The sequence below is a fragment of the Dipteris shenzhenensis genome, chromosome 2 (genome assembly GCF_047967505.1).
Source record: "Dipteris shenzhenensis isolate YYH24624 ecotype China chromosome 2, Dip_SZ_1.0, whole genome shotgun sequence".
NCBI lineage: Eukaryota > Viridiplantae > Streptophyta > Polypodiopsida > Gleicheniales > Dipteridaceae > Dipteris > Dipteris shenzhenensis.
The window spans coordinates 10,137,329-10,155,341 of NC_141597.1; the positions used below are offsets into that span (position 1 = coordinate 10,137,329).

The window sequence follows — 18,013 nt, forward strand, 5'->3', positions numbered from 1 at the left end:
TCCATTCATTCATTTACTACAGTTGTAATTAGCCTTTTTGCTCAGAAATACAGTAAATACCCTCTTTGGAAGGGGGGCTGTTGCAACCCAATCCTGCCTCCGTTTCAACACACACCACCAGCAACAGCACGTGTTTTTTGTGTGTTTTAAATTTTTCTCAGTTCTATCTCTATTTCAGTCGGCAGTTGTAGAAGAGAGATTTAGGCTTCTCCATATTACACTTCAATCCTTCAAGAGGACAATAACAAGGCAATTCCATCAAATTTTGATAATGCTATGTTCATTTGTAGAATGGCTTCACGTTACATCATACTTGAATATACAGCATACTCAAAAACTAAGAAACACCCATATCTAAATCCATCACTAGTTACTCTATTCGTAAGGAGTTAAGGGTTACAGATAAGACAGTGGGAAAGTACAGACATCATGGACAAATTAACCTTCAATCGATTTTCCAAAGACGCGAATACTGTGAGTTTTGAAATCAAATTCAGCCTCATTCACAAAATCCCGAGGCAATCACGTACGCCTTTCTCAAAGCTATCAAGGGCATTATTTGCCTTGCTAAAAGAATCTGCAACAGCGTCACTACAAAAAGCACCAAAGCTTGTCATCAAGACTCCCACATTGTAGATTATATCACAAACTACCTTTTCTTGAAAGATCTGGATGTGTATATACAGAAAGAGGACATATTCCATATAAGAATAAGCAATACCATGATCCATATAAGAATAAGCAATACCATGACAATTATGTAACTCTCTACTCAAAAAAATCACAGCTTGACCCAGAACGAAAATTGAAATTTTTATTTAACCCTAAATGCATACCTCCTTGGAAATTTTCCTGCCATCGCACCAGACAGAATTTCATCAAGAGAAGTGAAAGACCTGCATTAACAGCATGTTTTCGAATAAATAACCCAACAATACAGTGCCTTTCTCAGTGCATGTGAATCGGTCCAAGGGTCCAACCTGATGAGTTTAGTCAGTGCTGCATCTGCATTGAGCTTCATTGGGTCTGAGTCATCCACCAGGGAAGCAGCATTCTTCAGAATAAGACGGAAAGTACAGACCTGCAATGATTATATCTATTTTCTTAGTTGATCCTCATTTACCTATACTATAAGCTACTACCATATCCTGGAGAAAGGTGGGTTGATTAGACATTCAAAACTATTACAGAAATTGCAGTATTTTTTTTTTTAGGCGACGGTACCTCAACCCCAGTTTTGACTTGAAAAGCAACAAGCGAACCATCTTCAGGCTTGATACAGTCACGTGCAGCTACTTTCACAAGCTTGTGGGCTTCTTGTAAATCACTTAAAGAGGAGGTCTCTATGTGCACCAAATCATGCAATAATTAACCTTATTAACGAACAACTAACCACTGTGACACACTAAATGCCAGACTTTGCTATGAACCATATATACCAGCCAAAGAAAAGGCACTTTTTAGCCTGTCACGTGATGCAATAATCGGTGCAAGAAGATATTCAGCAGTCTTTTTCTTCTGTCCCTTCAACCAATCCTTTGGTCCTGCTATTGAAAATGAATAATCCATTATTCGACATGCCCAACAAATGAACTTCCCAAAATAATTGAGAAGAAGTGGCAGAGAAAGCATCCAGACTACATTAGCAAAGTACCCCACATGTATACAAGAGCTAAACCCTTTTACAATAAGATGATTAATTATTAAGGAATTGCACAGGGTTCAAAAGCTAGATTGTTAAAACACCATAATGTGTGATGCCATCAGAAAAAGTAACATTAGAAGAAAACAACTGTGAAGATTGCAGGTTGTCCTAGGGGAGGCAAAAGAGGGCTATTTTATTATATCATATGTATATACCCTTGTAAGAGTAACTACATTGATCCTTATAAAGTGGCAGTAGTTAAAGGCATGTAAGAGTGAACAAAAAGAGAAAACGAGGACAAGGGAAGGGTCCCCAAGCAATCACTGCACTAAAGCCTACGGTGCAAAATACAAAGAGAAGGCCTCCCAACAATGCCCTGCGTTACATTATGTGAGTATAAACTGTTGGAGATATCACAGCCAAAGAGTGTGTGGGAGATGTGATTTGTGATGTGTTATACTAGGAGATCTAGGACTAGTTCATATGTGAGTCATGTGTGAGTGCCACGTGTCACTATGGGACTTATCCCATATGCACTTGGTGCAAGCGTGTGAGTGTGTAGCCTATATAAGGCTTGTACTTCACTTGTCTCATTTAGTGATGATGATGAATGAATGAAAGCCTTCTATGGTTTCTACATTTTTGTATCACTTCTTTACTCCCTAGCCTCTCTCTCTCTCTCACTCTCACCATGTTTCTAACATGGTATCAGAGCAGGTCAGTCTTGCCATAGCCACTTTGCCACGCCATCGTCTTTCTGCCACGTCATTATCTTCCTACAACTCACTCTGCTCAACTCACCTTCTTGCAGCCGCCTCTAGCTGTCTGTATCTGCCGCCTCAATTCCGCCTCTAGCTGCCCCTCCTTGCAGCCATTTTGCATTCGTTTCTGACCTTACAGCCAGCCACCTCTATTCAGGCTCTCATGGAGCACTAGGCAACATCTTCCCTGCTGGCCTGTGCGTTTCTTGGAGGTACCTGCAATGTGTGAAGGTTTTTGACACCAAGACTGCCTTTTTATTGCTGCTGCTGTGAAGTCAGCCACCTGACAGCATTCTTTCCAATATTTCGAGGCTTTTGAAGGTTTTTTCGACCTGTTTTGAGGCTGCTGTTGCATTTTCAAGCTGTTTTGAGAGTGCTGCTGCAGGACCGCCTACAGCAGCAGTATTTTCGGGGCTGTTCTTCGCTTCCAGCTCATCTACAACAGCCGTTTTTCATTGTGGTGACCTGCTACAACATTTGGAGTTGTTCTAGGAAGCTGCCTTTCACTTCAGAGACCTATTGTTGCGCTTTGGTACACCTACACACCTGCTACAGCACCTCGGTGTACCTTGGAGCTGTCTTGCTGAGCCGCTTCACAAATTTCGATACCTATCTTTGCACTTGGAGCATCTACAGCTACCTCTTTGCTGATTTCAGACCTAATACAGCATTTCCAGCTCCTATTCTGGTTCAGTTCTACATCTCGGTGCATTTTACCATTAGGGTTTGCATTTTGGAGCCTCTGAGGTCATCCGCCAGCTGCTGGACACGTTTATTCAACTGTTTCTTCAACTGCCTTGCATTTGTGAAGGCTGCTTATCCATTTCAGAGCCTTAGACCAGCCTCTTCATTTGCTGGTTATCCATTTCAGCTTGCTGGTTTTGTTACCTCAGTTTGATACTATGGAGCCTCGCCCTCATGGTGAAGACTCATCAGCACCACTCTCAACTAGGGATGAGCAGAATGACAAAGCAATGGCGCTTATTGGTGTGAGGTTGGCTAACAAACTGCTTCATCAACTTGATCTCACTACTTCAACCAAGGAGGCCCAAGACAAGCTCGAGAATATTTATGCCACATCTACTAGACTTGAGCAAGATGCTTTATCTACTATATTGCATGATCTATCCCTCTCTAAGGTGGTAGATGATACTTAATGCTATGTGCCTTTGTGTTGAGTCAATAAAGGTTCTCAGCCTTGAGTTGTCCCTCTAAATTGGATGTATTAGGAGTCGTCATTGGTTCCATTGGCATAAAAGGCAACTGAGCCTTCTGAGCTGCTTTGGTGGAGATGATGTCCTCGAAATTGCCTGAATCTGCCAGGATAAGGACACTCTGACCTCCAACCTGTCCATAAAACTGAGACATATTGGGAAACTAAGGAGGCTCCCCCTTCTACAAAGCTTCAAGCTCCTAGATGACTACTGAGGTTGTCCCTGTAGTCTGCTTTTCTTCAAGCTCCTCGATGACCTCTTCACTTGTTCCAGCCCTAAGGGAGCCCAGAAGGGCTCCTATCCTAGGCTGGACCTAAACCTATCCCTAAACCTAAGACGGAAACACTACCCTACGGTTCTCCAATGGGTACTAGTGAACAAGGATTGATCTTTTGACTTGACCTAAGGCTGAGAGACTGACTTACGTAGCTTGTGCCTGACTGTCCCTGGACAAGGGCTGACAAAGGGATCACAACATACGACAAAAACTCCTATTAGGGAACTATTACGCACTTGTCGATGTAGCCAATGTGTCACTTTGCACCCAAGTGCAGGGGTGCATGTGACATTCCCTCCTTAACTTGGTGGTAGGTTCATTGCTTCCAAGTAGTCCGCCAATATTTAGGGAAACTCCTGGAAAAAAATCTTCGTCCAACCACACTGCTTCATGGGTACCTCGATTATGGAACTTGGTGTAAAACTCTCGGATCTTGCGTCCTGACCCATGCTTGAATTTATGAAGAAGGATCCATTCTAGCTCCAAAACTTTGGCTTCATCAAGAACTTCAAGTTGTTGCTCGTCGGAAATCTCTGAAAGAGGAGGTCCAAAATATGGCTTCAACCAAGCTACATGAAACACATTGTGCATAGTCCAATTGTCTAGAAGACGTAACTTCATTGAGACATCATTGATCTTCTGAATAATAGGGAATGGTTCGAAGCTCCTGAAGCACAGCTTAGGGCATCGCTTGCCCACCTGCTTCAATCTTTGCTTGATAATACGTAAACACGCCCATTGCCCCTCTTTATACTAGACATCTCGTCTAGATTTGTAAGCCTGGCGCGTATACGATGCTTAAGCTTTGGCGATGCGGCTTTTCACAAACTCCGTAATCTCTGCCATTGATTCGGTGGTTTTGTTGGCTTCAAGAGATGGAGACACCATCCAGGTGAGGAGTAAGGTAAACCGCCGTCCAAATGCCGCTTCATAAGATGTGCAACCAATACTCGAAGAATAGGTATCGTTCAGAATGGCCTGCACAAGCGGAAGAAACTACTCCCGCTTTCCCTTAGCATCATGGCAATATGATTTCAAAATATCAAATGTCATACCATTATACTTTTCCGTCTCATCGTTCGATTGCGGAGAAAAAGCGCTGGGGGACATCTGCAGCTTAGTACCAAAATTATCAAACAAGGCTCGCCAAAAGTTAGACGTAAACTTGGAATCCCTGTCAAATGTGATGGTCTTTGGCAACCCTCCAATGGGATACCAATACTTGATAAACAAACAAGCTACATCTTCAGTGCTGGCCGTTTGTTTGCAAGAAATAAGCATACAATATTTACTAAAGCGACAAACAATAGTAAGACATTGAATATTACGCATACCTGTGGATGCTGGAAGTGGCCCACGAAATCCATACTTATGTCTTGAAAAGAACCGCCGAGAATTGGCAATGGCATAAGTAAGCCTACCGCTTTCTTGTGGGAAGCCTTGACCTTTTGGCATATCTGACAATTCTGAACATAGCCGTATACGTCCTTCCGCATCTTTGGCCAGTAGAAATAGCGCTCTAACTTCTCCAAAGTCCCATCATTCCCCCAAAATGCTGGAATACCTGACTCCACCGTTGCTGCCGATCGCTCCATTGTGCACTAGGCATTGTCTGAAGCCACTTAAGGGCTTGGTAATCTGCCTTAACTATGAAAGTCCGTCCGTATAGGAAAGGCTTCCGCTGTTTTAATGCCTGGATGACATCGAGGAGCTCTCTATCATGAACCGAATAGTTCTTTTCGGCATCGTTAAGCTTTTTGCTATTATATGCCATGGGCCTATCCTCTTGCTGTAAAACTGCCCCGATAGCAACAGTGCTAGCGTCTGTGATAATCAGAAATGGATCATCCCAAGAGGTGATCTTCATAACTGGTGCTGGAGTGGCCAACCGTTGCAAGTCAATAAAGACTTGCAAAGCTTTGACTGTGACTTGAACTTTTTGTCTGCGTGTCTTTATCCCTTTGAGTAAATCTTTAAGTGGGGCTGCTTATGTTGAGAAACCCTCCATGCTGTATGCTTGACACAAACCCACAAAGGATCGGATCTCATGAGCCGTCGTGGGGACAACCCAACTTGATAGCTTGGATCTTCTCAGGGTCCAATTGAATCCCTTGAGCACTAATGATGTAGCCCAAATACTGAATTTCCAACGAGCCAAATTCACTTTTCTTTGCATTGAATAAAGCTGGTTATCACATAATAACTGTAGGACACATCGCACATCCTTGATATGCTGCTCCGCTTTAGCAGAAAAGATAAGGATATCATCGAGAAAGATGAACAGGCACTTCCCAATATACTCTGCGAATACCCATGACATCGTCTCGTTGAATGTTGGTGGTGCATTCTTCAGACCAAAGGGCACGACGACGAACTCATAATGAGCTCGCTCTGTTCGAAAAGCTATCTTTGGGATGTCCGCTTCAAAAATCTGGACTTGATGGTAGCCACTCTTGAGGTCAATCTTTGAAAAAAATCTTGCACCATTGAGTCTTTCCAAAATGTACTCGATGCGGGGCATAGGAAACTTGTTGCTTACCGTAAGCTTGTTGAGTGCTCTGTAGCCGACACATAGTCGTGCGGACTTATCCTTCTTTGCCACAAATAGAATGGGTGCAGCAAAAGGTGAAGAAGAAGATCTAATAAACCGTGCACGCACTAATTGAGACAATTGCTGCTCTAACTCCCCCTCCATAGACTTTGAAAGTCTATAAGGAAACTTACTTGGAAATGTCGAGTCCGGAAGTAGATCAATGCGATGGTCTTCCAATCGGTTGGGAGACAGCTGGGGTGGCAGATCATCTCGAAGCATGATGTCTTGAAACTCTTGGAGTAGATCCACCATTGCTTGCCCCATCGGAGGAGCGGCTTGAACTGTAGTAATTTGACACTAGATGTAGACAAGTGCACACATGGCACCCTTGCGGGCGACGCGATTTGCTTAAATATGCGAGATTAACAAAATCCCTGGTATGCTCTGATCGTCCCATATCACGACGGGCTCAAGTAAACCTTCCACAATAGTGAAGGTGTCCTACCGCCAATTAAGTGTCTGTACATGCTCACAGAACCATTGAATCCCGAGAATCATGTTGCACCTCATCAAAGGAGTCAAAATAAAATCCCGCGTAAACATGGGCTTTTGAACTAAAAAAGTGAAAAGGATGGTCTTATGCATGATGTGTGTGCGCAAGCCGAGCGTGAACCTGTCCACTGCAAGCTCATGAGGCACCAAGGTGCACCCCACTGTCTTAGCAAGCTAAGGAAAGATAGCATCTTCTGAACTCCCCATATCGAAGACAATAAACCGATGCCCGTTAGCTGTGCCGTACACTCGAATGAGTGCCTTCTTTTGATCTGAGAAATCGTCCTCCTTACCTTGAAAGACCACCGTTCGAACGGCTTTCAACGCTAGGAAGACAGCATTCGTAGATGAGGATGGAAGCGGAGCTTGAAGGGCCAATACATTGGCGACAGACGAAGTTGGTGCTTTCACAACCTTTTCGGCAAGCCACTTCAGACAATCCTTCTTACCATGCTCAACGATGTGGTGGCAATAAAAGCAGCGATGTTCTTGGTGGTACCACTTTTGCTCGGGCCGTAGATAGCCTCTCGTAATTGTAAGAAAACAATACAACGTCTGTGCTCAACAGATAACAGGATCTCGTATGCAAGAGAGAAAAGCAGATAGTATGAAGAATCAAAATTTTGATTATTGTAAAACTAACCGTGCACTCCTATGTGAGAAGCTTCGATGGCGTGCTAAAAACAGTACAAGACAGAGGCTGGATGCTAAGGAATCAGGGTTGCTATAGCCAGTGATGATTATGGGCTTCACGGGCTTGCTCTTATATAGCCACCAATCGTAATCAGTTAGACCAAATTGGGAAACCGACCCAGTCGGCCCAAAACGACCGACTGGAGGTCGGTCTCGAAATAAGCCACCGACCACACGTTAGAACCGTGGCGTAGAATAGATAACTTACCTATGGTGTCTGTTTGACCTAGAGCCATCCGAGATCATCTGGAGCTCCAAACGGGCCTCGCAACCCGAGAGTGGACTGCCCCGAGAAATACTCCGTCTACTCTCAGTGCGGTCAATCATGGGATGCCTTCCCGCAGTTGCATGTAACCTAGTTGGCAGTGTGCCAACTCTATCTGAAGCCGTCCAGCCATCAAGTCACACATGGTTCCCATCTGGTGTCCAAACCAGGACCTATCGGATAACCTAGCTACTCAAATGCCTTCTCCTCGTATGGGGGGCTTACAAGTAGAGTTAGCTAGTTCCCCCGTAGTTACACGAGAGTGGAGCATTGATATCTAACACCCCCCTCAATGTCCACCCGTAAGTAAACTACTTTTTCGGCCCAATGCCAAGTCGATGAAGATGCCTCTCCAGCAAGTCTCTTCCAAGAGCCTTCGTGAAGATATCCGCAGCATTCTCTGTATGCGGACAGTACACCAAGTCGACCTCTCCATCCATGATGAGCTCGCGTACAAAGTGATATTGAATCTCAATGTGTTTTGTGCGAGCGTGGTACACAGGGTTCTTGGCAACTGCCATGCAACTCTGATTGTCACATGATAACTGCGTAGGCTTGTTCTGCACTACTGCACCCATGTCCCCTAAAATCCTCCTCAACCACACTGTCTCACAAGAAGCAAAACATTCTGATATGTACTCAGCCTCGGTAGAAGAAAGAACAACTGTAGGTTGCTTCTTGCTGACCCATGACACAGCTCCAGATCAAAGTGAGAAACAGTAACATGTCACTGATCTCCTGCTGTCCATGTCTCCTGTCCAATCCGAGTCACAGAATCCGGTCAAGATGTTGCCCTTGGTATAGGTGATGCCATAATCAAGTGTGCCTTTTATGTATTTCAACACCCACATCCTTGTCCTCCAATGGTTCTCCCGGGGCTTATTGAAAAACCTGCTTAGTACACTAGTCGCAAAGCTGATGTCCGGCCGCGTGTTGCACAAGTAAATCAAACTACCCACAAGCCTTCTGTACTTCGCTTCGTCCACCAGTGGTGATGAATCCTCGTTTGAGAGCTTCACATCAACCTCCATAGGGGTGCCAACTGTCTTACACTCAGCCATGCCAAATGCCTTCAGTATCTCTCCAGCATACTTCAGCTGTGAGATGAAGATTTGTTTTGGCTCTTGCCAAACTTCAATCCCCAAACAAAAATGCATCAGTCCGAGGTCTGTCATTTCAAACTCTCTTCCTAGCAACTGCTTTGTCTACGAGATCTTTTCTTCATGGTTCCCTGTTATGACAAGGTCGTCCACATAAAGGACCACGATCATACACTTGTCTCCTTCTCTGTAGATATACAAATTTACATCAGATGGGCTCCTCCTGAACCCGTTTTGCAGAAAGTAGGCATCAATCCGCTAGTACCACGCTCGTGGAACCTGTTTCAACCCGTAAAGTGTCTTCTTTAGTTTACACACTTTACCTTCTGAACCGGGGATCACAAAACTTGGTGGTTGTTCCACGTATACCACCTCCTTGAGATCTCCATTCAGAAAGGCTGATTTTACATCCATCTGAAACACGGACCAACTTTCCTGTGCTGCTAAAGCCAAAACACTACGAATTGTGATTAGTCGAGATGTGGGAGTATCCTAATAATCAAAACCATGTACCTGTGCGAACCCTTTTGCCACGAGCCGAGCCTTGTACTTATCTAACATGCCGTCGAGCTTGTACTTGGTCTTGTACACCCACTTGGTGCCGATTACCTTCCGTTTTGGTGGTCGATCCACAAGGTCCCAAGTGTTGTTCTTCATTATGGACCCATACTCCGACTGCATAGCCTCCATCCACCTATCATCACCATGTGCCTCTCAAGACACTTGGGTTCTTTAGCACGGATCACCTCTGTCATCAAAGCATAGTTGACCAAGTGTTCCTATGCCCTTCTTTGCTCCTCTAATCTCTTGGACCAGCGGTGTTCGGATGGTTCCTCCTCAATGGCTGAAGGTTCTTTGCCATCAAAAAGCTGCTTTACCCACTTCGAGAATGACCGTTGCCGTTGTGGTTCTACAGGCTCTTCTTCCTCTTCTTTATCTTGAATCCTCCCAAGCACCGTTGGGGGAGTTCAGTCTGCTGTTAGTGATTGTTGTCACCACAATGTAAATATCCTAAGTCAAAGTACAGTTGACCATTTATTTGATCATAATTAAAGAGTTTTATATGTGTTAATTATGGTCAAAGAGTTATTTTAATGGTCAAAGGATTGACTACGGTCAAAGATACTTGACTCTAGTCAAGTAAACCTGACTTTGGTCAAGGAGACTTGGTTTATTACCAAGAGGGTTAACTGCGGTTAACCAGAGAACCACAGAGCTGACTGCCGTCAGAGAGTGTTGACTTCGGTCAACAAGACTTGGCATGCGCCAACAGAGTAAAATCGGTTAACCAAGATGTGCCAACTTTGGTTGGAGAGACTTGGCTATAATTAAGGCGCCTCGACCCTTGGTCAAAGCTCCTTAATTATAATCAAGAGTGTTAACTCCGGTCAACCAGAGAATAAATATATATATATATTTTTTATATATATTTGTTTAGATGTGCACATGTGTTCAATGGGGACGCCCACCATGACTAGAATTAGTCCACAATGTGTTATTTGCATGCAAAGCGCTAACAATTAATGGGTGCCATGGTGGTGCGCTTTAATTAATTGTTGCAGGTACTAGGAAGAATTATTTTTCCTAAGCGCTACGGGAGCCTAACAAGCATCTAGGAGGCAGTTCGTGTGACCGAGTGCTTTGAAGACTCCAGAATGGCCCTTAGTGGCATGTAATAGGACTTAGTCTAGATTTTAGACAAGTGACATGTTGCCAATTTGAAATGAGCTTGAAGCTCTTGTAATAAAAGGGATTTTTCCACGTTTTGAAAGGGAGAGTACCAGACAGCTCGACGCTGAACTTTTGTAACAGATTCTCCTCAAGTAATAAAATACCTTCGGGGGGGTCCAGCCCCACATGTTGTCCTGGGCCCTATTGTCTTTGTAGAGAGAGGGAGAGTGGAAAAGAAGTGTACTTGCTGGTTATTACGAAGGAAGTTACGTTCGCAATTATTGCTGTCTCTCAAAAGAGCGAGATGGGTTTCAAAGAGCCTGTGAGATTCCGTCTCGTTTTATTGGTATCAGAGCCTGGCTGCACAGCTTCATAAAGCTGTGACGATCAAGTACTAGTTGCGTCGAAAATTTCCAAAGAAGGGATGCTATTATCGTACGCATGGATGGACAGACGAGAACTCGGAAGAGCTGAGAGTGCATTTCTCTTTTGAACTTTCCCGTGCTCATTGACCCCGTAGTTCACAGAGAAACCCGAAGCCCAAGTCGACGGAGCCCGTATCTAGGAGCAAAGGAGTTGTGAAGCAACGACGTATGAGACTTGCTGGTGGGCTGGATTGAAATCTCGAACCATCGTTGTGCTTCACTGACGTAATAGCACGCAAGTGCTTAGGCGTAACGTTTGAAGCGGGGTGCAAGGTGCTGGCAAAAGTGAAGCCTCTGTCCAAAAGAAAGCGATGCCTTGTGCGTCTTCTTTGTCATGACGTAGATTCGTCATATATGGTCAGGCGTGGAGAAGGTGCGAAGGAGCGGCGGGTCATGCTATCGTTCTAATTTTGGCCAGTGGACGGAAATCTTTGCTAGTCCCGTGACGCTGTGTGCACGCGATGCTTGGCGATGCCCTCTACTCTAAAGCTTCACGAAACTGCTAAGGTGACGCAACGTCCACGTGGATGCTGACGTGGCCAGGGTGCCAGCTAGGAGTACACATGGTAGATGAGCAGTGGGCTTGATGACGTGGCAGTCCATGCTGGCAGACAGCTCAGCAGATGACGTGGCACTGACACGTGGCAGACAGCACAGTAGATGACGTGGCAAGACACGTGGCAGGCTGACGTAGCAGACCAGTGATTAACTTTGGTTAGTTGACCCAACCAGTCTAGTCTGGTCACTGTAACCAGACTGTGACCAGTCCAGTTAGTCCAGTTGCAAACTAACCAGACCAAAACCAGTCAGTCTGGTTAGAGTAACCAGCCGGTTACCCATCTGGTTACTGTCTCACCCCAAAAAAAAAAAAAAGGAGCCAGTAGCAGAGACTGTTTCTGCCAGCAGATTTCACCTGCCTGTCAGACTTTTACTGTCAGAAAAGCAGCAGAAAAACAGAGAAATCAGAGATTTGCAGAAAAAGAGTATGCATGCCTTTGAGCAGTGAAAAGAGGGAAAAACAGATGCCTTTTGAAGCCATCTGCAGCAGCCAGGAAAGGGGAATATAGTTGTTGATGCTTTGGCAACTGTGTGGGTTTATGCCTTGAATTGATAGCCAATACTGGCATAGATTGTGAATGCAAAACACCTCTTGTTGAGGTATTTTTCTGTTGGAAAAGCAAAGGTAGTTGTGTATCAGTCACCTACACGGTGTGAGAAATTTGCAGATCTCAGAATATGGATCAATCACCTATCCAGTGGGATTCACAAGATAGGGATGTACATCCAAGACAGAGAAGTGTGCCGCAAACTCAACAAGAATTTGAACAGATGGTACGCACTCGTATACAAGAGATGGAAAATCTCAAAAGGGATCCAAGGGCTCAGCATTTGTTTCAAGCAGAAGCTATGCCTAATGCAGTATATGACGTGCCAATGCCAGAGGCACACTCTCGTGTACAACCTGAGAAAAAAAGATCTCATAGAGGACGGTCCCATAGCAGAAAGAGATCGAGGCATCATCACCGATCTCCTAGTCCATCACCGTCTACCTCGAGTTCGACTTCTGCGTCTTCTTCCTCCTTATCAGATAAACCATCCAGGAAAAGAAGGAAACACAAGAAGTCTAGGAAGAGAAAGTCTTCCAAAGAGACCAAGGAATTTAAAGAGGGAGGAAAATCTGTCAAGTTTATGACCTACAATGGACAGTATGGTCATACAGACAAAGCCTTGCAGTTCATCAGACAGTTTGATGCTACATTCGGTACAGAAAAATTTTCAGAATCCTCCAAGTTAAGAATGGTTAGTTTGCACTTGACAGCAACAGCTAGTGCATGGTGGAGTGCACAGACCACAGATGGGTCAGCCCCAAGGAAGTGGAAGGACTTCAAGAAATCCTTCTACCAGCAGTTTATGCCTAAACAGTTTAGAGACCATGTTCTTCAAGATTGGGACAGCTTGCATATGGATGCAGGAGATACAGTGGATGTGTACAACCAAAAGTTTTGGGATGCTTATTTGCAGGTTGCACCTTTCAAAAAGATCTCCAAAGGCACCCAAATGAGAAAGTACAGAGCAGGTCTCACTCCAAGAATTCAGGCAGTAGTGAATGCTTTGGGGGCAAAGAACATTCAAGACCTTATGCATTCAGCTTCAGTAGCGAGTCTTGTGCCGCTACAAGATCCATCTACAGTGCCATCCTTGCATGCAGGACGTGCTGATAAAAAGAAAACTGATTTTTCAAAATCAGAAAAGAAAGAGTGCCCCAAGGCTGAAAAGAAAGGGTTTCAGCCTCAGAAGCCGAGGGGTACTCAGTTTTCAAAGACTTATAAGGGCAAATCTCTATTCACCCCTGAACAGATAGCGGAATTCCGTAGAGATGGGAAATGCTTCAGGTGCAGCAAAGAGGGGCATGTGGCTGCCCAGTGCCCAGAAAAGCCTTCAACTTCGAAGGGAAAAGAGGCAGAGAAGCCACGAGGACCGCAAAAGCCAATGGCGGGGGGAATTCCTGACATACTGGGTCATGCTTCGAACCCAGAAGAACGAGAATTGCTGCTATCATGGGGCAAAGTTAGAGACCAGCAAGCGCTAATTTTATTTGATCCCGGGGCTACTGATAATTTCATATCAGAGGATCCACCCCTGAGGCTGGGAATAAAGACGGAGGAGTTGGGCAGGGCTTTGGATGCCGATCAGATGTTCTATGGGAATCCTGTGCCAGTTACTCCCTTGATAGGGAAGCTCCGTCTTCATGTTCAGAGTTATGTGGATCAGGAAGACTTCTTCATTTCTCCACTGAAACAATATGATGTAGTCTTGGGAATGCCTTGGTTTCATCGCAAGGCAGTGAAGTTGACTCTTCCTGAAAGAGTGCTGGAGTTTGTGCATAGGGGGAAAAATCAGCGTTTAATTGCCAGGAATAAAGGGGAGACTATTCCCATTGTATCTGATGTTACATGTGGTAAAGCAATAAAGTCTGCAATTTCTGCGTACATGGTTTTTGTAAAAGAAAAAGAGAATGAAATGCATGCTGAAATGAATGATGCAGACAAAGATAAGTTTCAGTTTCTTATAAACTTTAAAGATTGCTTTTCTGATACTTTGCCAGGGGAGTTACCCCCAGAGAGACCAGAAGATCATCAGATAGAGTTAATGCCTGGTAGTGAGCCACCAAACAGACCACCTTATAGAGTCAGTGCGACTCAGAGAGAGGAGATTATGGCTCAGGTACAGGATTTGCTGTCCAAAGGGTTGATTCAGCCCAGCTCGTCTCCTTTTTGTTCCCCTGTACTGTTAGTACAGAAGAAAGATGGTTCATTCCGTATGTGCGTCGATTATCGTGCACTGAACAAAATGACCATCAAGAATAGATTCCCTATTCCGCGCATTGATGATGTCCTGGATCAGTTAAATGGAGCTTCAGTTTTCAGCAGGATAGACTTAAAGAGTGGCTATCACCAAGTGAGGATACAGCCTCAGGATGTGCACAAGACAGCATTCCGTACTACATTCGGTTTGTATGAATACTTAGTGATGCCTTTTGGGTTGACAAATGCTTCAGCCACATTCAATAGAATGATGGATCGCATCTTCCGAAAGTACAGGCATTTTACGGGTACTTTCTTTGATGATATCTTAGTCTTTTCTAAGACAGAAGAAAAGCACAGAGAATATCTTGCTATAGTGTTTCAAGAGCTGAGAAATCATCAGCTCTACGCAAACAGCAAGAAAAGTGAATTCTTCTTGGAAGAAATCCACTATCTGGGGCATATAATATCCAAGAATGGGATAAAAATGGACCCAGCAAAGATCCATGCCATTCAGGAATGGCCAGAGCTGAAAACTGTGCATGAAGTTCGAAGTTTCCTAGGCCTGTGTTCTTACTACAGAAGGTTTATCAGACATTTCGCTGATATCGCAGCTCCATTACATGACCTTACTAAGAAAAATGCAGCCTTCACATGGGGAATATCACAGAAGAAAGCATTCAATACACTCAAGGAGAAGTTGACTACAGAGCCTATTCTTGTAGTCCCTGATCTTTATCAATCTTTTGATGTTGATTGCGATGCTTGTGGAGAATGTGTTGGGGCTGCATTGCATCAGAATGGTCATGCAGTGGCCTATGAAAGCAGGAGACTTCGGGATGCAGAAAGATATATAGGAATCTATGAGAAAGAGTTATTGGCTGTAATTCATGCCATCCATACATGGAAGCACTATCTTTTGGGTGCAGATTTTACTGTCAAGACAGATCACCAAAGTTTGAGATACTTTTTGACTCAGACCAAGCTTTCCGAGAAGCATATGAAATGGGCAAACATGCTGTCAATGTATCATTTTCAGATTGTCCATACCCCAGGAATTCGGAACAAAGTAGCAGATGCCTTGTCCCGAAGACCCCACGTCAATAATGTGACTATTGCTTATCATCAGGACCTGGAAGGCATGAGGGAGCAATATGCTCGTGATTCAGATTTTGGTGAAATTTTACAGCAAATACAAGAGGGGCAATCCACTAGTCACTATTCCCTGAAAGATGGGTATCTAATGAAAGATGATTGCCTATGCATCACCCACGAGATGAAAAAAAAGATTTTGGAGGAATGCCATGCACCTCCCTATGCTGGACACAGAGGAATTACAGCAACAACTCTAGCTCTAGAGCGGTATTTCTTTTGGCCAGGGATGCGGAAAGATATACATCAGTTTGTTACTGAATGCCTTACGTGTCAGAAAGTGAAGTATAATAGACGGAAGGCACCTGGCCTACTTATGCCTCTTCCCGTGCCTCAGGCACCATGGGAAAGTATTACAATGGACTTTATTTTTGATTTGCCGAGATCAAAGTCAGGGAATGATGGGATTTGGACTATCATTGATAGATTCAGCAAGCAAGCTCATTTCATTCCGGTTCGCAAAACCATAAAGGCAGATCATATGGCTAAGCTTTTCATGGCACAAATTTTTAAACATCATGGTATGCCTAAGTCCATTGTTAGCGATCGAGATCCCAGAATGACCAGTCTATTCTGGAGAGCTTTATTTGATAACATGGGGACGAATCTGAATTTTTCTTCTTCTTTCCATCCCCAGACAGATGGTCAAAGTGAAGTAGCAAATTCTACAATTTTGGATATGCTGAAATGCTACGTGGGTGACCAAAGTTCAGACTGGGAAAAGCATCTACCGTTAGTAGAGTTTGCTTACAATAATACAGTACATAGCTCTACAGGGAAAGCCCCTTTTGAGGTCATATATGGGAAGGTGATTTTGCCCCCTATATTGAGGACCAAAGATGAAATATTTGCAGCTGACCAGTTTGTGAGAGACCTCCAGACAGCTTACAGCCAAGTCCGGACAGCAATTGAAAGGTCTCAAGAGAAACATAAAAGAGCTGCAGATAAGCATAGGAGACAATTAGATCTCAAGGAAGGGGATTGGGTACTTTTGAGGTTTGAAAAAGCTAGGCTCCGCAAGTTTAAAGGCAAACAGAAAGTGTATGCAAAGTTATCTCCCAGATGCTATGGCCCTTTCAGGGTTACACAAAGAATAAATGAGGTTGCATACAGATTAGCATTGCCAGAGCATTGGAGGATTCACAATGCATTCCATGTGAGTCTTCTAAAGAAATTCCAGGGACCAGAGCCTACAGAACCAGTATCAGAGGATCCACCAGAAGTGGATGAGCTAGAGGAAGTCCTTCAGCCAGAGCAAATTGTGTACCATACTGTACGTAAAGGCCCTCAGGGTAAGCAGTTTTACAGGTATCTTGTAAAATTCAAGAATTATACGGCATTAGATGCCAAGTGGATGGACGAAGACATGTTATCCGATCATCCACAGCTTTTGGATGTTTACAAGGAAGCTTTTCAGTTGAGGTCAACTGAATAGAAGCCGAGGGGATGTCACCACAATGTAAATATCCTAAGTCAAAGTACAGTTGACCATTTATTTGATCATAATTAAAGAGTTTTATATGTGTTAATTATGGTCAAAGAGTTATTTTAATGGTCAAAGGATTGACTACGGTCAAAGATACTTGACTCTAGTCAAGTAACCTGACTTCGGTCAAGGAGACTTGGTTTATTACCAAGAGGGTTAACTGCGGTTAGCCAGAGAACCACAGAGCTGACTACGGTCAGAGAGTGTTGACTTCGGTCAACAAGACTTGGCATGCGCCAAGAGCGTAAACCCAGTTAACCAAGATGTGCCAACTTCGGTTGGAGAGACTTGGCTATAATTAAGGCGCCTCGACCCTTGGTCAAAGCTCCTTAATTATAATCAAGAGTGTTGACTCCGGTCAACCAGAGAATATATATATATATATATATATTTTTAATATATATTTGTTTAGATGTGCACATGTGTTCAGTGGGGACGCCCATCGTGACTAGAATTAGTTCACAGTGTGTTATTTGCATGCAAAGCGCTAACAATTAATGGGTGCCATGGTGGTGCGCTTTAATTAATTGTTGCAGGTACTAGGAAGAATTATTTTTCCTAAGCGCTACGGGAGCCTGACAAGCATCTAGGAGGCAGTTCGTGTGACCGAGTGCTTTGAAGACTCCAGAATGGCCCTTAGTGGCATGTAATAGGACTTAGTCTAGATTTTAGACAAGTGGCATGTTGCCAATTTGAAATGAGCTTGAAGCTCTTGTAATAAAAGGGATTTTTCCACGTTTTGAAAGGGAGAGTACCAGACAGCTCTACGCTGAACTTTTGTAACAGATTCTCTTCAAGTAATAAAATACCTTCGGGGGGGCCCAGCCCGACATGTTGTCTTGGGCCCTATTGTCTTTGTAGAGAGAGGGAGAGAGGGAGAGTGGAAAAGAAGTATACTTGCTGGTTATTACGAAGGAAGTTACGTTCGCAATTA

General features: G+C 44.0%; 1 protein-coding gene across 1 annotated transcript in view; it reads right to left on the reverse strand.

Annotated features, from left to right (window-relative positions):
* Window positions 1-265: 265 nt before the first annotated feature.
* LOC147904315 (plasma membrane fusion protein) overlaps window positions 266-18,013 on the reverse strand; it is a 33,102-nt gene continuing 15,354 nt past the window's right edge. The window contains exons 2-6 of the mRNA XM_087394583.1: window positions 1,440-1,547; window positions 1,225-1,343; window positions 981-1,081; window positions 837-896; window positions 266-591 (exon numbers count right to left, since the gene is read on the reverse strand). Of these exons, the coding sequence (XP_087250709.1) occupies window positions 504-591; window positions 837-896; window positions 981-1,081; window positions 1,225-1,343; window positions 1,440-1,547 (476 nt within the window). The 3' untranslated portion in view covers window positions 266-503. The remainder of the gene's footprint in view (window positions 592-836; window positions 897-980; window positions 1,082-1,224; window positions 1,344-1,439; window positions 1,548-18,013) is intronic.